Source organism: Pinus tabuliformis, chromosome 6 (assembly GCF_031772625.1).
Source record: "Pinus tabuliformis cultivar Carrire ecotype Pingquan chromosome 6, CPIR1, whole genome shotgun sequence".
Lineage (NCBI taxonomy): Eukaryota > Viridiplantae > Streptophyta > Pinopsida > Pinales > Pinaceae > Pinus > Pinus tabuliformis.
This window is the reverse complement of record NC_142292.1, coordinates 693,702,872-693,726,401: the sequence shown is the minus strand read 5'-3', so window position 1 is coordinate 693,726,401 and position 23,530 is coordinate 693,702,872. Positions and strand designations below refer to the sequence as shown.

At 42.0% G+C, this 23,530-nt stretch overlaps 1 protein-coding gene across 6 annotated transcripts in view; it reads right to left on the bottom strand.

The window, feature by feature from the left end:
* FAAH (fatty acid amide hydrolase) overlaps nt 1-23,530 on the bottom strand; it is a 311,150-nt gene that overhangs the window by 36,396 nt on the left and 251,224 nt on the right. For all 6 annotated transcript variants that reach the window (XM_089420823.1, XM_089420819.1, XM_089420828.1 and 3 more), the window contains one exon: nt 21,698-21,759. In XM_089420823.1, coding sequence (XP_089276949.1) covers nt 21,698-21,759 — 62 coding nt within the window. The remainder of the gene's footprint in view (nt 1-21,697; nt 21,760-23,530) is intronic.

Sequence of the window (23,530 nt, the reverse complement as noted above, 5' to 3'; positions counted from 1 at the left end):
TAAATCTAAAAGATAAAGGGTGATTTTGAACATGATAGCCCACAATCACATAGACAAAGAACTCCATCAACATCCTCCCATGGCAATGGATATGGAGGCATAGGAACAAATGTCCCTTTAAGGTGTAGAACCATATCAGATTTCCTTGACGAAGGGTGTAGGAATGATGTGGATTCAAAAATTGTTTGGTTTCTCTATGCATGTGGAATACCATTCAATGTTCTTCGCTCACCTCATTGGCATGAAATGGTTTTTGCCATTAATGATGCCCCCAATACAAGGACCCTAGGTATGACAGAGCTAGTACTATGTTACTTGATCATGAAAAAGAAAAAATAACACATGCTTTGGGTCAAATGACAAGTTCTTGGAATGAGCATGGGGTATCCATTATATCTGATGGATGGACAAATGTAAAAGGCAAATCCATTGATAAGTGTTCTTATGGTGTCTAGAGGTGGTGCAGTCTTCCTTTCAGCATATGATTACTCAGAAAATTTCAAGACCTCCATCAACATTGCAGAACCACTACTTCAAACAATTGAATGTATTGGACCATACAATGTCATTCAAATCATCATTTATAATGCTTCTAATTGTAAGGTAACGGGAGCAATTATTGAGGATAAATACCCCAACATATTTTGGTCTGGGTGTTTGGTTCACACATTGAACCTTTTGATGCATGATATTATTAATAACAAAAACCGTCAATACAAATGGATTGGTGATTTGTACAAGCGAGGCAAAAAAAAGATAAAATTTTGATTATTTGAAAACATTTTCGGAAGAAATCACATTGGAAGAATTAGGTCGACGCTTTTTGAACCAACATGTGTGGTTCATCATTAAGACAAGATGAAAAATCAGATCATAGCAGCAAGCTAAATAGGGAGGTAAGACCTTCTAACGGCTATAAGGAAAACAACTATATTTGACTGGTTAGGAAAAAGGGGACAAAATAAATAATCGATTTTTTAATATTTTTTATTAATTTTTTTGATCAATTAATTTTAAAATAATTAAATTAAATTAAATATTAACTACAATATTTAATTATATAAAACTAACATGACCCAAAATATATAAATAAAAATAAATAAACAAAGGATTATAACAAACTCCTAAATAAAGTAAACATTATTCAAAGAAAAATCATTACATTAGTCAAAGGGTGAAAAACTATTATAGAGTAATAGAGATGATATCATATAAATAAATTTTATAAACTAATTAGAGAAAAAATCTAATCTTTGGTTATAAAATAAATATATATGTAATTTGTTTAATTTTAGTTTTTTAATAGTTTTTCGAAGATTTAAATTTAGGCACAATATCCGGCTCACTAGCATCCAATCTGTCCCACTAAATCCTTCCAGCGCTGCCTCTTAGCCCTGCGTCAGTTCTTCTAGCCTCTGCGCCAGCTTCTGGAGCTTCTGCGTCAGCCCCTAGACCCTCTGCGTCTCACACGCTGGCCTCTCCTGGCTCTGCGCAACTCCTGGCTGCCTCTGCATAGCACCCAGTTGCCTCTGCGTCAACCTCTCTGGGCTCTGCGCTGTCTCTCTGGTACCAACTCTGCCTCTCTGCTATGTATTCATTGCCCCTCGTTGTTGATCACTGATTCTATCTCTCTTAGCAAACCCCGCTCTAGAGAATAGAATGACTGATCACTCTGGTGTATTCTCCAACTGACCCTCAAGACTCCTCTTATACTTTTCTCGTTGGTCCATCAACAGTCGAGATTAAATCTCTAATTAACGGATAAGATTAGATTTGGCTTGATCCGTGACTTTTGGAACCTTCTAACCCAGTTTTATATTAATACCCATCAATATTTTATTTTTCCTAAGTTTAGACTTGGAACTCCATTAAAAATATTAATTATTTTAATATCTCCCAAACCGGTTAGAATCTGCCCAAACCATTTTTGGGCCTTGGAGATCTCATGTGCTTTAGCCTCTCCACTAATTTTCATGGCTAGAGCACATCCGATGCTACCCCAAATCAACACTCCCTCTTTGCGAGGATTGTGCTCTAGTAATACTTCACACTGAGCATCACCTTGATTATCCAGCATCCTGTTGGCATTATGATTCAGGTGTTGTCCTTGATGGCAAACCCATTCAGGTGATAAATCAAGAAGGACGCAGGAAATATGTTCAGCAAGTGCGTCCCCGCAGGTATACCATACAGAACCCGCGTCCAGGGACGCCGGCCAGCTGTTCAGGAGGTGCGTCCGCCCAGTGCACACATTTCAAGGCAGAGAAAAGCACGTGGGGGTTTCTTGCGTGGTATCTAGCCGACGGTTTTGTGTTTCTATGGTGTCGGCTCGTGGTATTGTTCCATGTTTTGGGGAGAAGCTTGCCTATATAAAGCAAAGGAGTTCATTTGGATTAAGCATCATCTTGGTTGAATATCTTTTGGTGAGATCTAGTCCAGATCTATGAGGGCGAATCTTCTAATGGACTGTGATCTCTATGGCGCATGATCAGATCTGTGGATCTGAGTGTTTGGGTTGGTTCTGAAGTCCTCATATCTTTTATATCTGAAGGGACGCAGGTTCAGTGAAGGGCAAGTGCGCCGGGACGCGGTGCGACTGTGTTATTGGGTGCGTCTCTGAAGCAAAAGACGCGGCGCGATAGTGTTTCGGGGTGCGCCGGCCGGTCGCAGCAAAGCATAGAGGAACAGTGCGTCTGCACGCAGAACAGCGGAGGGTAGACTGCGTCTAGTCGCAGGCCACAGAAAGAAAATATGCGTCCCTGTCTTAAGATGATCTGTTGACTGTATATTTCTGTTCATAAAGTGTTCTGGGTTATTTCTGTAATTACTGATCTGATATCTGTAGTGGACTGTATCTGTTATATACTTGTTGATCATTTGATTCTTCATGAAAAGAAGTAGGGGGTTGTAGCTCCCTTCCAGGAGAAACTGGAAAACGAGAGAGAGTTGTAGCTCTCTACAGGTTGCAGCCTGCGTGCTGGTAAAGGACTGCACCAGTACAAAATCATTGTAAAAGAATTTCTTGAAAGAAGATAGAGACATATTGCAGCAGGTGGTTTTCTCCCGCATTGGGTTTCCACCTTACATCTTGTGTTCTTTGGTGTGACTGTCTATTTTCTTTATTCAAGCTCATTATTTTATGGTACTGATATGCAAGAATAATTCAAAAGATCAAATAAGGAAGGTTTGGTAAATTGCTTAATAAATACTGATTCACCCCCCCTCTCAGTGTTATTTCCAACAATTGGTATCAGAGCGCCGGGTCCTTCAGAAAAGCTTGATCGCTTGAAGGTAGATCGTTCATCATGAGCAACTACGAGAGAGAAGCATCAATCAGGCCACCAGTTTTTGATGGGACAAACTTCAATTATTGGAAGGTAAGAGTTACTGCATATCTTCAATCTCTTGGTACTGAAGTTTGGGACATTGTAGAAACAGGCTATGCTTTTCCTTCAGCTACTCCTACAGATCCAGCTGAGAAAAAGAAGTATGAAACAAATGCAAAAGCAGTCAGTACTCTATTAGGAAGTATATCCCAAACAGAATTCATGAAGGTAATGCACTTCAAATCAGCAAAAGAAATATGGGACAAAATGATCACAAGCTATGAAGGAGATGAACAGGTAAAACAAGCTAAACTTCAAACTCTCAGGATTCAATATGAGACTCTCAAGATGTATAATGATGAAAGTGTGGCTAATTATTTTCTTCGGGTAGATGAGATTGTTAATTGTATGAAAAATTTGGGTGAAGAAGTAAAGGAGTCCATAGTAGTTCAAAAGATTCTAAGATCATTATCCCCCAAGTTTGAATCCAAAGTATCTGCAATAGAAGAAAAAGAAAATCTCCGTGTTCTTACTATGTCTCAGCTACATGGAATTCTAACTGCTTATGAAATGAGAAAGGGAGGACCATCAGACAGAAGGGAGGCTGCTTTTAAAGCATCAGGCAAAGAAGATTACTATGAAGCAAGCCATGATCCAGAAGAATCAAATTTTGTCAGAAATCTTCAAAGAGGTTCTGGAAGGTTCAGAGGTAAGCTACCTTTCAAATGCTTTGCTTGTGGAAGAGTAGGTCATTATGCTGCAAAATGCTCTTATAAGGATAAAGGAAAGGAACCAGTTAGATGGAACAAGAAACAAAGCGCAAATAAGAAAAGCTACTACACCCATGAAGATAGTGATGGCTTATCAAACAGTGATGAAGATGAACAAGGTAATAAATATAGGTTGTTAATGGCATTTGAAGATGATGATTATGAGGATGCTGTAGATGTGGATAACCTTTATGATGAAATTACTAGACTCAAGAGATGCATAGAAGAAAAGAACATGATTATTGATACTCTACAATTCCAAATTGATGAAAAGGAAAAACATCTTGAAAAATTAGAAGGTGAAATTGTTGGTCTTAGAAAAGAAATTGAGAAAACAAAAACTATTAATCTCAAGTTTGTCAAAGGATCTGAAACTTTGGATGAGATTATCAGTGTGCAGCGGTCTCCACTAAATAAGACAGGTTTGGGCTATAATGGAGAAACTTCTCAAGCATCCACTTCAAAAAGTTATCTTGATGCAGCAAGAAGAAATGAGCAAGAGCACAAGGAAGATCATCAGGTAAAGCAGGGACAAATGTCAAACAGAAACTATCAGGGGCAATCCAGCTTAAGGGTGAACAAAAGCCACAACCAGCCACAGGTAAAATCTTCTCAATTTGGTTCAAGAATAGATGAAAATAGAAATTACAATCAGTTGGCTGGTAGATCCAATAATCGCAGAAGCTTCTTCAATGGACAATGCTTTTCTTGCCATAACTTTGGTCACAAAGCAGCTCAATGTGTTGCGTATAAAACAATCATGACTAGGGAAGCTCAAAAACAAAGAAGTATGACAGGGATTACAAAAAGGACCTATAACAACTTTTCAGCTCTTGAAAATGAAGTTGAATGTTCTATTTGCAATAATTTTGGACATAAAGACTTTGAATGCAGAAGCAGGTTTCCGGAAAGAAAGGTACAAGAGCAGAAAAAGGAACAAGCCTCAGGCACCAAAACATGGAGAATAAAGGAACCTCAAACAGAAAGATGTGGGATAGCATTTTATGCAGAAGGACAAGAAAATCTATGGTACATTGACAGTGGATGTTCGAAGCATATGACAGGTGATAAAGAAAAACTTGAGTCTTATTCTAATTTAGAAAAGGGAAAGAAAGTCTCTTTTGGAAATGATACTCCTGCAACTATAAAAGGAAAAGGTATTGCTCCTTTAAAAGAAGATGTTAAGGCTGGAAATGTTTTGTTTGTTGATGGATTGAAGCATAATCTACTAAGTGTCAGCCAGATGTGTGATCAAAGAACCGAGGTTATATTCAGATCAAATGGATGCCTTGTTCGTGATCTTGATACAGGTAAAACAGTTCTCAAAGGAAAAAGAACTCCAAATAATCTATACATATTTGATGAAGGACAACAACAATGCTATCTAAGCAAGGATGAAGAGCACTGGCTATGGCATCGAAGGTTGGGACATCTAAGCTTCTCACAAATAAGGAAAGCTTGCAAATATCAGGCAGTTCGCGATCTTCCAGATATCAAAATTCCTGACAACACCATATGCAGATCATGTCAGTTTGGAAAACAAACCAGAACTAACTTTCCAGAGAAAGAAGGATCAGCCAGCATGCCTCTTGAGCTAGTACATACAGATGTATGTGGACCATTCAGAAAAAGAACACCTAGAGGAGAGGAATACTTGATATTATTTATTGACGATTTCTCCAGGTTTGTTTGGTTAGGACTTATGAAGCACAAAGATGAAGCATTCGAAAAATTCAAATCCTTCAAAGCCTTGGTTGAAAATGAATCAGGTCACAAAATTAAGTGCCTCAGATCTGACAGAGGTGGGGAATTTACTTCAAATGAATTTTTCGATTTCTGTGATGAACATGGGATAAGGAGAGAATTTTCTACAGCTAGAACTCCTCAGCAAAATGGAGTGGTTGAAAGAATGAACAGAACAATCCAGCAAATGGCTCGTGCTATGCTTGATGAATCAGGAACCCCTGCAACCTTCTGGGGTGAAGCTGCACATGCGGCGGTTATTATTCTCAACAAGACAAATGTCCGAGTGAACAGCACTCAAACTCCTCATGAGCTCTGGAGTGGTAAAACTCCTTCGGTAAAGCACTTCAAAATCTTTGGGAGCAAATGCTATATCAAGAATACTGAGGAGCAGCTTGGTAAACTTGATCCTAGAGCAGATGAAGGTATTCTTCTTGGCTACTCTCCACATAGCAAAGCATACAAATGCTACAATAAAAGACTTGGCAAAATTGTTGACAGCATTGATGTAGTGGTTGATGAGAAGGGATACATTCCTAGGCAAATACATCGTGAAGACATCGAAGAAGATGAAAGCCACCCTCAAAGACAGAATGATGAAGAAGAAGAACCGCAAGAAGAATCTCAAGAAGAACCTCACGAAGAAGCAGAAGAACGAACAAGAATAGAAGAAAAGACTCCATCCAGATATGTTCAAAAGAACCATCCAGAATCTCAGATCATGGGACAGAAAGAAGCAGGTATACAAACTAGAAGAACAGTTGCAGAAGCTTCAAGTTATTTGGCATTACTCTCCTCTACTGAACCACAAAATGTGAAAGAGGCATGCAAAGATGAATGTTGGGTGAAAGCAATGGATGAAGAACTTGAGCAAATCGAAAAGAACAACACTTGGGAGCTGGTTCCTAGACCAAAGGATAAGAATGTTATCGGAACAAAATGGGTCTTCAAAAATAAATTGAATGAAAATGGAGAAGTAATTAGAAACAAAGCCAGACTTGTTTGTAAAGGGTATGCACAGCAAGAAGGAATAGACTTTGAAGAAACTTTTGCTCCTGTTGCAAGACTTGAGGCCATCCGAATGTTCCTTGCTCTCTCAAGTTCTCAGAATTTCAAAGTATTTCAAATGGACGTAAAATCAGCCTTTCTGAATGGAGACTTGGAAGAAGAAGTGTACATTGAACAGCCAGATGGGTTCATTCTTGGAAATGATCCAAATCTTGTATGCCGATTGAAAAAGGCTCTCTATGGTCTCAAACAAGCCCCAAGGGCTTGGTACTACCGGTTGGACAAATATCTTCATCAACAAGGTTTTTCAAAAGGTTCAGCAGATAGCAATCTATATATAAAAATTGAAAATGACAAATTGCTAATACTTGTTGTGTATGTAGATGACATTATTTTTGGCAGCAATGAAGAAGCTATGAGTCAAAGCTTTGCCTCAGTCATGCAGAAAGAATTTGAAATGTCCTTGCTAGGAGAACTGACATACTTTCTTGGTTTGCAAATCCAACAAAAGGAAGGAGGAATCCTTTTATCTCAAACCAAGTATCTCAAGCAGATTTTGAAGAAATATGGCATGGAAGATGCAAAACCAGTATGTACACCCATGGTCACAGGATGCAGTCTCAGTGCAAATGATGAATCTGCAGCAGTACATCAACCAACCTACAGATCTATGATTGGAAGTTTACTATATTTAACAGGTACCCGACCAGACATCATGCATGCAGTTGGAATAGTTGGAAGATTTCAGGCAAATCCGAAGGAGACTCATCTTCAAGCAGTGAAGAGAATTTTCAAATATCTTCAAGGGACTCAAAATTATGGCTTATGGTATCCTAGAAATACAGATCTTACTCTTCATGCCTATACAGATGCAGATTGGGCCGGAAGCGTGGATGACAGGAAAAGCACAAGTGGTGGTGCGTTCTTTATGGGTCCCAGACTGGTCTCTTGGTTCAGCAAGAAACAGAGTTCAATTGCCTTGTCTACAGCTGAAGCAGAATATGTTGCTGCTGCATCTTGTTGCACCCAACTCCTTTGGATGATGCAGACTTTGCAGGATTATCAAATCACTTGTACACCTCCAATCTCTATCTTATGTGACAACACAAGTGCAATCAGCATCTCAAAGAATCCGGTTATGCATTCAAAAACCAAGCACATACCAATCAAGTACCATTTTCTCCGGGAACAAGTACTTGAACAGAAGGTCAAGTTGGAGTATGTTCCTTCTAAGGAACAAGTTGCTGATATTTTCACCAAACCATTGCCCAGGGACACTTTTGAATACCTCAGGCAAAAGCTGGGGGTTGTTGATGCATCATCTTACTGTTGATCATCTTCCTATTGGTGGTATAGGCTCAGGGGGAGCACATAATGCATTGTTGGCATTATGGAGAAGGAGATCTTGGAATTAGCTGCAATATGTCTCTATCTCCTTCATGATGGATTTCTGGTTACAGATCTGGAGATGCATGAGCATAGGGGGAGCATACCCTTTGCTCTTGATGTCAAAGGGGGAGAATGAAGCTGAAGATTATGTGGTTGCCATCAAGTCCAAAGGGGGAGATTGTTGGCATTATGATTCAGGTGTTGTCCTTGATGGCAAACCCATTCAGGTGATAAATCAAGAAGGACGCAGGAAATATGTTCAGCAAGTGCGTCCCCGCAGGTATACCATACAGAACCCGCGTCCAGGGACGCCGGCCAGCTGTTCAGGAGGTGCGTCCGCCCAGTGCACACATTTCAAGGCAGAGAAAAGCACGTGGGGGTTTCTTGCGTGGTATCTAGCCGACGGTTTTGTGTTTCTATGGTGTCGGCTCGTGGTATTGTTCCATGTTTTGGGGAGAAGCTTGCCTATATAAAGCAAAGGAGTTCATTTGGATTAAGCATCATCTTGGTTGAATATCTTTTGGTGAGATCTAGTCCAGATCTATGAGGGCGAATCTTCTAATGGACTGTGATCTCTATGGCGCATGATCAGATCTGTGGATCTGAGTGTTTGGGTTGGTTCTGAAGTCCTCATATCTTTTATATCTGAAGGGACGCAGGTTCAGTGAAGGGCAAGTGCGCCGGGACGCAGTACAGTAAAGGCAAAGGACGCGGTGCGACTGTGTTATTGGGTGCGTCTCTAAAGCAAAAGACGCGGCGCGATAGTGTTTCGGGGTGCGCCGGTCGCAGCAAAGCATAGAGGAACAGTGCGTCTGCACGCAGAACAGCGGAGGGTAGACTGCGTCCAGTCGCAGGCCACAGAAAGAAAATATGCGTCCCTGTCTTAAGATGATCTGTTGACTGTATATTTCTGTTCATAAAGTGTTCTGGGTTATTTCTGTAATTACTGATCTGATATCTGTAGTGGATTGTATCTGTTATATACTTGTTGATCATTTGATTCTTCATGAAAAGAAGTAGGGGGTTGTAGCTCCCTTCCAGGAGAAACTGGAAAACGAGAGAGTTGTAGCTCTCTGCAGGTTGCAGCCTGCGTGCTGGTAAAGGACTGCACCAGTACAAAATCATTGTAAAAGAATTTCTTGAAAGAAGATAGAGACATATTGCAGCAGGTGGTTTTCTCCCGCATTGGGTTTCCACCTTACATCTTGTGTTCTTTGGTGTGACTGTCTATTTTCTTTATTCAAGCTCATTATTTTATGGTACTGATATGCAAGAATAATTCAAAAGATCAAATAAGGAAGGTTTGGTAAATTGCTTAATAAATACTGATTCACCCCCCCTCTCAGTGTTATTTCCAACACATCCATCCCTGTGCTGATGCTAGGCCTCCCCGCCCAACATCCTCTGCACTGCTGCATCCTGTATTGCTATCAATGGCCCTGCCACTGCCACTACTGCATCTGTACGACAACTCCCTCTGCATTCGTGCTGTTGCTGGTCCATCCTCCCAGCACTGCATCTGCACTGCATCCCCTCTCATCATGTTGCATCGTGCTGCCCAGAGCATTGCCACTGCTAACTGTTGCACTGCAACTCAGTTACTAAGAAGTAAGTAACTGATCCACCCAACTCTGACATCCCTGTCAGGCTAGAGCCACTCCCGATGTTGAAGCTCCCTCTGCCGCTAATCAAGTGCTCCCTCTACAGACCTTTGCACTACTGCTACAACTCCTTGCATCTCACACCGTTGCAAACCTCTTTGTGCCATCTTGCACCGTTGAAACACTCTCATGCTTCTCGCACTGTTGCAACCTGCTAGCCTCGCGAACTCCTGCACTGTAGCACTCTCTGCTGCTCCATCTACATTCATCTCTACTAACATCCGCTGGTCGTGCTACTCCTCTTCGGGGCTCCCGTAGCAAGGTATAATCCACGAGGTTGGGTACCTCAAGGATCCTGCCCCTCATCGCCTGCAGTTTGTCTAACTACAACTCGATGTCTCCCCACTTCTTCTCAAGTGGCACATGAGCACTCATGGCACAATCGTCATCCTCCTCGACTTCTTTCTCCGCCCTCGCTGGCGCTGCCTTGGTCTCAAAAGCCTCTCCTTTACTCTTCTTCCTAGGACACTGGTCCGCAAAATGACCCATTTCCCCACAATGGAAGCATTTGACCTTGGAGAGGTCCTTCTTCTTTCTCTTCTCCTGCTTTCCCGTAGATACTAGAGAAGCATCCTCTTCTTCCTCCTTGATTCTGACCCATTTTCCGCTGCTCTCCGCCTTGGTCACCCATCTGATCTCCTCTTTATGGAGAGTCGCCCACAGTTCGTCCTAATCTGGAAGGCTTGACCTGCCCAGTATGCTCATGACAAATACCTCCCAATCCTCTTAGACTGTGTTCAATGCGGTCACGGATCTCCTTCAATCGACCAAGGAAGACATCTACCTGCTCTCCCTTCTGCATCTGGTATGACCGTAGCTGATTTTCAAGTAACATCTTCCTCTGCACGGAAGTATGCTAGTACAATTTCTTCAGGGAATCCCACATCTCATTTGTCATGTCCTTCTCGGCAATATGTGGCACCACATGATCCTTGACCCCATCAAGGATGATGCACTTCACCCTAGCCATTGCCTCCTCGTACTTCTCATTTTCAGTTGGGTCAATTGGGATCGCTATTATTTTCAAGGCGATGTCTTTGATGCAATATTTGTCTAGAATGGACAAGATCCTGGCCTTCCAAACCATGAAGTTGAATGCTCCGTCCAACCTATCATAATCTCTCAGTCCATTCACGGCCATTATGCTGCTCTTCTTCCAACTCCTCTGAGTCTCTCTACTTCCCTCCTGGAAGTCCTCTATTCGACTCCTGCTGAGTCTCTCATCTTCTCATCTGGAAGTTCTCCGTTCGACTCCCTCTGAGTCTCGATTTCCCTTCTGGAAGTCCCTCCTCCTTGGTCTTGCCTTGTGAGGTACCGTTCTAACCACAGTACCCCACCAGCTTCGCTCCGCAAATTACCCGCAGCCTCCTATACCCTAGCAACTGAAGGATTGAGCCACTTGGCTTTGCGCAATCCCGGCACTGGCAAATCAGCTCCCCTAGCCAACTGCATCAGCCCTCCTGGCCTCTGCGTGAGCCTGATTCTGCCTCCTTTAGCATCTGCGCTGCCTCTCTCTGGCCCAGAATGATGACAAAGTCTCTTTGCGTCACTCCTTCCTCTATCGCCTTCTGCACGAATCAACTCTATCACTCGGGACAACTGAATCTGCTGCTACTACTCTGCTCGCTGATGCCTTCAGTTATCCTGTGATTTGCAACCACGCTCTGATACCGTGTTGGAATTTCTAAGTTTAACCCATTAGAAACTCTTCCTGTACTATCTGGTTTATTTCTTTCTGCTTGTTTAATTACTTAATAAGTTATTTATCATGTAAATACTAAAAATAAACACAAGTATCAACATCTACAGATCATCAACTGAAAGAAAACAAGCACACAAGTGACACCGTTATTTTTGGACCAATGTCCCTGAAAAAACCCAATGCAGGAAAACCGATGCAGCTATTCAGAGGGTTATATTATTATGTAGTTTTCAGAGTACAATCAGGGTGCCAGAAATGGCTCACCCAACAGAGAATGCCCTCAGCAGTAGTACCTCTCCTCGGAGACAAATATTCCGACTGAATAATCACCAAATGAACAATCCCACATCAACAATTGCCACTCCCACTGCTCTGCGTCACTTTGATAGGGACTGCGTCACCCTATCCAGCTCACCAACATCCAGTCTATCCCACGAAATCCTTCTAGCACTGCCTCTTGGCCCTGCTCTTCTAGCCTCTACGTCAACTTCTGGAGCTTCTGCGTCAGCCCCTAGACCCTTTGCATCTCACACGCTGGCCTCTCCTGGCTCTGTGCAGCTCCTGGCTGCCTCTGCGTAGCACCCAACTGCCTCTGCGTCAACCTCTCCGAGCTTTGCGTTGTCTCTTTGGTACTAGCTCTGCTTCTCTGCTATGTATGCACTGCCCCTCGCTGCTGATCACTGATTCTATCTCTCTTAGCAAACCCCGCTCTAGAGAATAGAATGACTGATCACTCTATTGTATTCTCCAACTAACCCTCAAGCCTACTCTTATACTTTTCTCGTTGGTCCATCAACGGCTGAGATTAAATCTCTAATCAACGGGTAAGATTAGATTTGGCTTGATCCATGACTTTTGGAACGTTCTAACCCAGTTTTATATTAATACCCATTAATATTTTATTTTATTAATATTAATACCCATTAAAAATATTAATTATTTTAATATCTCTCAAACCGGTTACAATCTGCCCAAACCATTTCTGGGTGTTGGAGATCTCATGTGTTTTAACCTCTCCACCAATTTTCATGGCTAGAGCACATTCGATGCTACCCGAAATCAACAGAAAGTGAACATGAATCCTTGAGTTAGGGACACAATGCACCCTAGATGAGTGAACCTGAATCCAACTTACAACAAGCATCTACTTTGTCCCTGTAAGCTGGATAGAAAGTTACACGAAAGACATTATGAGCATGGAAAATTTAATGGGCTAAATTTCACAAATGAACTAACTTTTCATTATTTTTTGGAAATTTTTTTTAGCAATTTCTATTTATTTTTAAATCATTCGCCCAAATTGTGTGAAAATTCCTAGATCTAACAATCTCATAAATCATACTGCAACCAACTAAATCTACTTTACCTAGATTGTAAATTACATTACAAGCTTATTTCAGATTTCTTCTTGAAACATTGAAGTAAATTACTGAAGCAGCCTACACCAAATTAAATATGACTCTGAAACACAAAAACTGAGCAAGGAAAATAGAGACACATAGGACACCATTATTTTTGGACAATAGTCCCCGGAAAAACCCAATGCGGGAAAATCGGTACAGCAGCTCTGAGAGTTTTATTATTATGCAGGAGAAAATTTGAGTACAATTCTAGGATGCTCAACTAGCAATTCGATACAGGGAGAATACTGAACAAAAGACTAGTGAAATGATCTCACCCTGTCACTGGAGAATCAGTGACTAATCCTGCTAAATTGGAGGCTCTGCGTCACCCTCTGCGTGGCCTCTGTGTAGAACTACGTCACTCCCGGCAGTTTTTGCATCAACCCTCCTAGGTATTACGTTGCCCCTCTTTCGGATCCTCTGCTAGCTGAGAAAATCGATCTTCTGCCTCCCGAACTCACACCCCGGCTTCCAACAACTAAAACTTGACTTCCCTCAGCAGGAAACTCGACTTCCCCTCAAGGACTGCACTGCCTCTGAGTCAGCACTGCGTGGGTCAACGTCAGCCTTCCTCTGGACGTATTTTTGTTCTCCCTCTGCCTCGTACTCTTCGGAAATTCCTTCTTTCAGATCCTCACTGGCCCTCTGCTGCAAGAAATCTCCTCAATCAATTTTTCCTCCTGAGAACTTCCTTGGATCTCTCAATGTCTTTTCCAAATGACCCTCAAGCTCCCTTAAATAATCTTCTCGTTGACATTCAACAACCCAGATTAAAAGCTAATCAATGGTTAAGATCCACAAGTGACTAGATCAATTGGCATTGGAGTTGGCCCAGCAACTAACTATGATTCAGGTGATTCCCTCTAACTTGATCATTGTTTTCTTCTAGAAGTTACACCCACAATTAGATTAATACCCATTAATATTTTTAATTTCCTAAGTTTAGACTTAGGGTCCCATTAAAAAATATTAATTATTTTAATAAAATCATTTCTGGGTGGAATTTCCCAAAACACTTTCTGGGTTCTTTGGAATACATGTGCCCAAGCCTCCCTGCAAAATTTGAGGCATAGAGCACATCCGATGCTACCCTAAATCAACACTCCCTCTTAGTGAGGAATGTGCTCTAGCAATATACGCTACTGCATATTGCTCTGACTCTCAAGCATTGTCCTCTGCATTGCTGATGTCTAATATGCTGTCCACCGACTACTATGCTGCTACTGTAACTGTACTACTACTGACACTGCCAGTGTCAACATTGCATCCATACTACAACTCCCTCTCAGGTGTTGCATTTGTGTTGTTGCTAGCACTGCCACTGCACTGCAAACTATTGCTGCTAGCAACGAAAAAACCATCAAAAATTATTGAATTAACTGTGTTCAGTATTATACCACGTGAACTCTAGAGCCTGATTGTTGCTAGTCTTTGAACTAACCCTCTGAATCTACTGCGCTGCTGCTAACCTCTGCTCTGTGCCATCTGCACTGCTGCCAACTATGCTCTGTGCTCTTCAGTCTGTGGCACTCCTAGCTACTGCAGTTGACTCCCCGACACTCCTTGGCACCATCTGACATTAGTCCATCTTGCTACTGAAAACATTAGGCTCTCGTAGCAAGGTATTGATCCAGGAGGTGGACTCCTCAAGGATCCTGCCCATCTGTAGCTCTTTCGAACTAAAACTCCAAATCAGCCCACCTTCCTCCTGGAGGTATCTTGGTTGTCATGGTGAACTCCTCCTCCTGTTTGATCTTTGCAGCTGCAACCTTAGGATCGTGCTTCTCATCCTTGTCCTTTTTCTTCAAAGGACACTGGGATGCATAGTGGCCCATCTCGCGACATCTGAAACACTTCACCTTGGAGACGTCATTCTTTCGTCTCTGTTGCCCCTTCGATGCAATGGTTGCATTCTCCTCCCCCTCTTTGGGCTTTGACCCACTACTATTGTTGCTTCCGTCAAGCTTGACCTTGACCAAGTCTCTCCTCAACCCTTGTTTTAGAGTTGCCCACATCTCATCCCAATTAGCAATGTTGCTCTACCCTAGATACTCTAGACAAAGACTTGCCACTCATTCGAGACAGAATTTAGAGCAAATCTTATTGATTTGGGGTAGCATTGAATGTGCTCTAGCCATGAAAATTGGTGGAGAGGCTAAAGCACATGAGATCTCCAAGACCCATAAATGGTTTGGAAAGATTGTACCCGGTTTGGGAGATATTAAAATAATTAATATTTTTAATGGAGTTCCTAAGTCTGAACTTAGGAAAAATAAAATATTAGTGGGTATTAATATAAAACTAGGTTAGAAGGTTCCAAAAGTCATGGATCAAGCCAAATATAATCTTAGCAATTGATTAGAGATTTAATCTCGGCCGTTGAAGGACCAACGAGAAAAGTATAAGAAGAGGCTTGAGGGTCAGTTGGAGAATACACCAGAGTGATCAGTCATTCATTTTGCTAGAGCGAGGTTGCTAAGCAACGCTGAATCAGTGATCAACAACGAGGGGCAGTCAGTACGAGGCAGAGAGGCAGGGACAATACTGGGAGACCAGCACAGAAGCAGAGAGAGCGAGAACAGTAGTCAGTCCGGGCTACACAGAGCCCAAAAGAGGCAGTGCAGAGCCCAAAGAGACTACATCATCCATGCAAAGGGCAGAGGGAGTGACGCAAAGGCTCCCAGAGGCTGCGCAGTGCCTCAAAAGGCTGACACAGAGGTTCCTAGGGCTGACGCAGGTCAGCAAGAGGCTGACGCAGAGGCCAGAAGGGCTAGTGCTGAGCTTCAGTTGTGCCGGAGAGGGTTTCGTGGGACAAGTTTCTAAATACCTGTTTCCGGATATAGAGGTATTGTTGCCGTGTATTTTTCTCTATCGGGTGAGCCGGATTAGGCACCCTGTTGTACTCAGATAGACTGCATAATAATATAAACCTCATAATAGCTGCACCGGTTTTTCTGCATTGGGTTTTTCCAAGGACATTTGTCCAAAAATAACGGTGTCACTTGTGTGCTTGTTTTCTTTCAGTTGATGATATGTAGATGTTGAGACTGTACTTGTGTTTATTTTTCAATATTTATATGGTTAAATAACTTGTTAAGTAATTAAACAAGTAGGTGAGATAAACCAGATAATACAGGAAGAATTTCTAACAGGTTAGAATTAGAAATTTCAACATGGTATAAGAGGGTTGTTGCAGATCAAAAGAAAACTGAAGGCGTCAGCCGAGCAGAGCATTTGTAGCAGATTCAATTGTCCTGAGTGACAGATTTGATCCTTACAGAAGGCGACAGAGGAAGGAGTGACGCAGAGGGACTGCATCATCAGTCTGGGCCAGAGAGAGGCTCACATAAAGGCCAGGAAGGCTGACGCAGTTGGCTAAGGGAGCTGATTTACTGGTGTCGGGATTGCGCAGGTGTCACTTGTGTGCTTGTTTTCTTTCAGTCAATGATCTGTAGATGTTGAGACTGTACTTGTGTTTATTTTTCAGTATTTATATGGTTAAATAACTTGTTAAGTAATTAAACAAGTAGGTGAGATAAACCAGATAGTACAGGAAGAATTTCTAACGGGATAGAATTAGAAATTTCAACATGGTATAAAAGGGTGGTTGCAGATCATAGGAAAACTGAAGGCATCAGCCGAGCAGAGCATTTGCAACAGATTCAGCTGTCCCGAGTGACAGAGCTGATCCTTGCAAAAGGCGATAGAGGAAGGAGTGACGCAGAGGGACTACGCCATTAGTCTGGGCCAGAGATAGGTTCACGCAAAGGCCAGGAGCGCCGACGTAGTTGGCTAAGGGAGTTGATTTACTGGTGTCGGGATTGCGCAAAGCCAAGTGGCTCAATCCTTTAGTTGTTGGCGCATAGGAGGCTATGGGTAGTTTGCGAGAGTGAAGCTGGTGGGGTACTGTGGTCAAAATAGTATCGAACAGGGCAAGACCAAGGTAGAAGGAGTTGCTGCCGAGGCGGATTTCTAGCCAAGGAATCTGGATCAGTGTTGCAGTTGCACAAACGATCGGAGAGGGGCAGCTTGACATTGGCAGAAGGATTCCAGGAGGGAAATTAGGACTCAGAGGGAGTCCAGAAGAGAATTTCCAGACGGGAAGTAGAGAGACTCAGCAGGAGTCGAACAGAGGACTTCTAGGAGTGAAGTAGAGAGACTCAGCAGGAGTCGAAGAGAACACTTCTGGAGGGAAGTAGAGAGACTCAGAGGAGTCGACAAAGAAGAGTAGAGAGATGGCTGAGAATGGGCTGAGGGATCAGGACAGGCTGGACGGAGCGTCCAACTTTGTGGTTTGGAAGGCCAGGATCCTGTCTGTTCTGTGTGCCATGAGTGCTCATGTGCCACTTGAGAATAAGTGGCGAGACATCGAGTTGTAATCAGGAAGACTACAGGTGATGAGAGGCAAGATCCTTGAGGTACCCAACCTCTTGGATTATACCTTGCTGTTGGAGCCCTAAAGAGGAGTAGCAAGACTGGCGGATGTCAGTAGAGACGGATGCGGATGGAGCAGCAGAGAGTGCCATAGTGCAAGAGTCCCTGGACAACGCGAGGCTAGCAGGCTGCAACAGTGCGAGAGGCAAGGGAGTGTTGCACCAGTGTACGATGGCACAGAGAGGTGTGCAACGGTGCGAGATGCAGGGAGTTGTTGCAACAGCGTAGAGGTCAGTAGAGGGAGCACTTGTTAGCGACAAAGGGAGCTTCAACATCGGGAGTGTTTCTAACCTGACAGGGATGTCAGAAGTTGGGTGGATCAGTTACTTACTTCTCAGTAACTGAGTTGCAGTGTAGTAGCAATATGCAATAGCACGATGCAGCATGATGAGAGGGGATGCAATGCAGATGCAGCACTGGGAGGATGGACCAGCAGCAGCACGGATGCAGAGGGAGCTGTTGTACGGATGCAATAGTGGTAGTGACAGGGCCATGGGCAGCAGTACAGGATGCAACAGCACAGAGAATGTTGGACGGGGAGGCATAGCATCAGCATAGGGACCATTGTCGGATAATCAGTGTGATACTCAGTGTGGAGTATTACTAGAGCACGATCCTCGCTAAGAGGGAGTGTTGATTTGGGGTAGCATCGGATGTGCTCTAGCCATGAAAATTGGTGGAGAGGCTAAAGCGCATGAGATCTCCAATACTCAATAATGGTTTGGACAAATTGTACCTGGTTTGGGACATATTAAGATAATTAATATTTTTAATGGAGTTCCTAAGTCTAAACTTGGGAAAAATAAAATATTAATGGGTATTAATATAAAATTCGGTTAGAAGGTTCCAAAAGTCATGGATCAAGCCAAATCTAATCTTAGTCGTTGATTAGAGATTTAATCTCGACCGTTGAAGAACCAACGAGAAAAGTATAAGAAGAGGCTTGCGGGTCAGTTGGAGAATACACCAGAGTGATCAGCCATTCATTTTGCTAGAGAGGGGTTGCTAAGCAAAGTTGAATCAATGATCAGCAATGAGGGGCAATAAGTACGAGGCAGAGAGGCAGGGACAATACTGGGAGACCAGCAAAGAAGCAGAGAGAGAGGAGTAGCAGTTAGTCCAGGCTACACATAGCCCAACAGAGGCAGCGTAGAGCCCAGAGAGACTGCGTCATCCACGGAGAGGGCAGAGGGAGTGACGCAGAGGCTCCCAGAGGCTGCGCAGTGCCTCAGAGGGCTGACGCAGAGGCTCCCAGAGGCTGCGCAGTGCCTCAGAGGGCTGACACAGAGGGTCCAGGGGCTAACGCAGGTCAGCAAGAGGCTGATGCAGAGGCCAGAAGGGCCAGCGCTGAGTTTCAGTTTTGCCAGAGAGGGTTTCGTGGGACAAGTTTTCTGAATACCTGCTTCCGGATATAGACGTATTGTTGCCGTGTATTTTTCTTTGTCTGGTGAGCTGGATTAGGCACCCTGTTGTACTCAGATAGACTGCATAATAATATAACCCTCAAAATAGTTGCACCGGTTTTCGCGCATTGGGTTTTTCCAGGGACATTTGTCCAAAAATAACGGAGTCACTTGTGTGCTTGATTTCTTTCAGTTGATGATTTGTAGATGTTGAGACTGTACTTGTGTTTATTTTTCAGTATTTATATGGTTAAATAACTTGTTAAGTAATTAAACAGGTAGGTGAGATAAACTAGATAGTACAGGAAGAATTTCTAACAGGTTAGAATTAGAAATTTCAACAAGTCTCACTAACTCCGAATCCTGACGTGTATGCCCCGTGGTTGACAGCTCATCACGGGTCTCCTTAAGCTTCGTGAGGAATGGATCCACATGTTCTCCCTTCTACATCTGAGCAAATCTCAATTTTTCTTCCAAGTACATCTTTCGCTGCTTGGAAGATCCCTAATACAATGTGGCCAAGGCATCCCACATCTCCTTAGAAGTCCTTTTGCTAGTAACGTGACATACCACATGATCCTTTACTCCATCCAGGATCATCCTCTTCGCCTTCGCCATCTCAGCTCTATACTTCTTCAGCGGATCTGCATCCGCAGGGACAACTACGACACTATCAACATATGTCTTGAGGGCATGTTCATCTAGATGGAAAGACATTCTAGCCTTCCAGATGACGTAGTTGGAAGCACTGTCCAACCTGTCCTTATCCCTCAAGCCATTGGTTTCCATATCCTCTGAAAAATGTCAAACAACTCCCTCTTTCTCCCTACTGTGTAGCTTCTAGGCTAACTTATGCACTCCCTGATGGAGATGGTAATTCTGTTGCTCCTCTGCTGCCCAGTAACTGAGAAATATTGATTTCCTTGGCAAGAAATCACTGAGGAAGTATTCCCTCACTATGCGATCTGCTTCCTCTTTCTCACGGCTTTTCTGCCCAACACTCAGCTTGTAGAAAACTGTGTCCCTCTATCTTTGCGCCGAGGCTTTGCGTGGCTACTTCTGCCTCAGCAAATTCTCGATTCGACAGTCTTACATATATGTCGGTTCACTCAGAGAGAGACACCCATGAAAATATAGCCCTCCTAGCTAGAACTGTGCAATCCCTTAGGGGATTCAAACAACTGTTTGTTGCAGCTAGTTGGCCCTTGCTTCAAAGCTAGATCTTCTCTTCCCTGTTTCACATCAACAACTCTAATACCATGTGAAATTCCTAGATCTAACAATCTCAGGAATCCTACTGCAATCAACTGAATCTACTTCACCTAGATTGTAAATTATATTACAAGCTTATTTCAGATTTCTTCTTGAAACATTGAAGTAAATTACTGAACCAGCCTACACCAAATTAAATATGATTCTGAAACATAGAAACTGAGCAAGGAAAATAGAAACACATAGGGCACTATTATTTTTGGACAATAGTCCACGGAAAAACCCAATGCGGGAAAACCGGTGCAGCAGCTCTGAGGGTTTTATTATTATGCACGAGAAAATTTGTGTACAATTCTAGGATGCTCAACTAGTAATCTGATACAGACAGAATACTGAACAAAAGTCTGGTGAAATAATCTCACCCTATCATTCGAGAATCAGTGACTAATCCTGCTAAACTGGAGGCTCTGCGTCACCCTCTGCGTGGCCTCTGTGCGGAACTACGTCCCTCCTAGCAGTTTTTGCGTCACCCCTCCTGGGTATTACGCCGCACCTCTTCTGGATCCTCTGTTGGCTGAGAAAATCGATCTTTTGCCTCCCGCACTCACACCCTGACAACTGAAACTCGACTTCCCCTCAAGGACTATGCTACATTCCAGTCAGCGCTGCGTGGGCCAATGTCAGCCTTCCTCTGGACGTATTTATGTTCTCCCTCTGCCTCGTACTCTCCGGAAATTCCTTCTTCCAGATTCTCACTGTCCCTCTGCTGCAAGAAATCTCCTCAATCAATTTTTCCTCCTGAGAACTTTTCACTTCAGAAAAATCGATTTCCTTCATCTCTCAGTGTGTTCTCCAAATGACACTCAAGCTCTCTTAAATCTTCTCGTTGACATTCAACAACCCAAATTAAAAGCTAATCAATGGCTAAGATGATTTTAGCTTGATCCTTGTCTTCTTCTAGAAGTTACACCCACAATTAAATTAATATCCATTAATATTTTTAATTTCCTAAGTTTAGACATAGGGTCTCATTAAAAAATATTATTTATTTTAATAAAATCGTTTCTGGATGGAATTTCACAAAACGCTTTCTAGGTTCTTTGGAATACATGTGCCCGAGCCTCCTTGCATAATTTGAGGCCTAGAGCACATCCGATGCTACCCTAAATCAAAAAATTGTACACGATAAAATTATTTTACATGAAAATTCACGAAATTTTATAGACTATATAAAAACAATAAAAATTTGAATATTTTTACAAAAGTGCTAACGGTTTGTATATTAGGGACTACTAAGATTCACCAAGATTTGTACACTTCAATATAAATTTTCACCCCTAAAATTTTCTCTGACTATGGGTGTACAAAATCACATATTTGACAACTTAGCTTTGTATTATTATTGCAAAGCCAAGTTGCAAAATCTTAATCTTTATAGACAAGTTGTTTAGATAATTGAAAAGCTTTTCAGCGTTCATTGAAGTTACACATGATAAGGAATGAACTGAAAACTGGTATAATATCCACACTAAGGCTACGATGATTCTATGATTTGAAATCCCAAAACCATCTCTAAAATATTAGATCAAACAGGCTTTTATTGCCATCATCCGAGTTTTGAATCAACATAGTTTTCAAAAACTTACAGGGACAGATATTGCTGGGAGTCCGATCAAGTTTGGTGCAATAACAAAACGCATAAGACATCCTGGAATCACAAATGAAAAAGGGTCAACATTCAAACTACCTCTTCATATAGATACGAACAAATTTTTGATACACAGGCATGCTGAAAAATGGATTCAAATACTCTCATGAAGGCTTGCATTCCTGAAATTTTAAATATATAAAAAACATAAATTAAGAGATTCGATACAAGACTTTTTGTAGTGTCTTGTTTTATTTTGTTTTGATTGGCACTGAAAGAGATTAAAGATATTTTATCTTTGGCTCTATGCAGAGAACTGGATTCGGGATAGAAATACTTTCATTACTTTTTTCAAGCAAAGAATCTTTCATGAATTTTAGGAACATTTTAAAAAAAAGTTAATGTTATTCAATGTTTGAAACTTTGAACTGATCTGAACAAAAGGCATGCAAATTCCAAAGCATCTGTGCCTGATAGGGGGCCTTTCCATGTATTCAGTATTATCCGTCTAAGTCAGTGAGTCGATATCATTCCTGATACCATGCAGGAAAAGATCAAGCAAAGAATTGGATACAGTCAAATGCGCTATGCAATAGATAAGCAAGCACGATTAGAAAAACCCATAATCAGGGACACCAGGTCATGATTCAAGCAAAAGTTTTTAAGGTTAAAACAGTTATTCAGCTTTGTCTAATCAACACAATTACCGTAAATTGTCATAACCATCACACTGCATGCACAAATAAAGAAACAACCATTAACAAGGAGAGAAACGATATGATATAGGGAAAGTTAACAGCAATGCAAATACTCACCCACAAAATCAAGGAAGAATGTAAGTACACATGAGATTGTGACAAATGTACAAGCTGTAGTGTGTACACTCTATCTGGTATTAGATTTATATACCAATACACAAATGGTGGAGAGTGTGACCAAGTGTCAAAGATGTACAAAATGAAAATACCAATTCACATATTAGACAAAACATAGAAAGAACAAAAAGATAAAGTAAATTATATAATACATATTTGGACAAAGTCCACTAGACTCAAACATGAAATCTATGGAGAGCGTAATGAATATGAGGAGATGGAGTGAATGCAAAAGGGAAAGAAGAAGCCACCAGGAGGAGAGACTACATCATGCTAAGGGTTCAAGAGAGATAGCAGCTATGGAAATCTAGTAGAGAAAGCAATGTTATTGGAACAGAACCGATGATCAAACCAGAAAATTGTAATATCCCCAATTTTGAATTTTTCATCTGAGGGGGTCAGCAGGATCCTTGGGGTGGTGCTAAGCATAGCACAATTTTGCAATTCGGGCATTGGAGGCAATTTTGGTATGGGAGACTTCAGGACTAGGAAGAATAGGAGAAATTACATGTAATGTCTCCACAAATTGATTTGCTAAGTAAGCTTCCCCATTTTTGCAATTTAGGCACAAGGAAATAATTTTGGCATGAAAACTTAGGAAAGGTGGGTTGTGAAGACACTTTTTGATTTTGGATAGAAAATATTGCAAAACATTAGAGGAAAGGGAAATTAATTCGTTGGTGGAGTGTGGGGGCTGCTCAAAGGAGGGAAATTCGAGCCCCTTGGAAGGAAATCCATTGGGGAGGAAAAGTAAAGGAAGGAGGTTGACTTAGGGGCAGCAAAGATAAATAGAAGGAAGAGGCATCATTTTGGGGCTTTTTGAAAATTTCATATCTGAACCAAGTTCTTTGCTTGAGTTGTTCAGCCTTTCTAACACAATGTTGCTTACCACAAGGAGATTTCCGAGTGGAGATCTCAACTCTTGCTTCGATGGGCCTAGAGTGCCACCCTAGGCA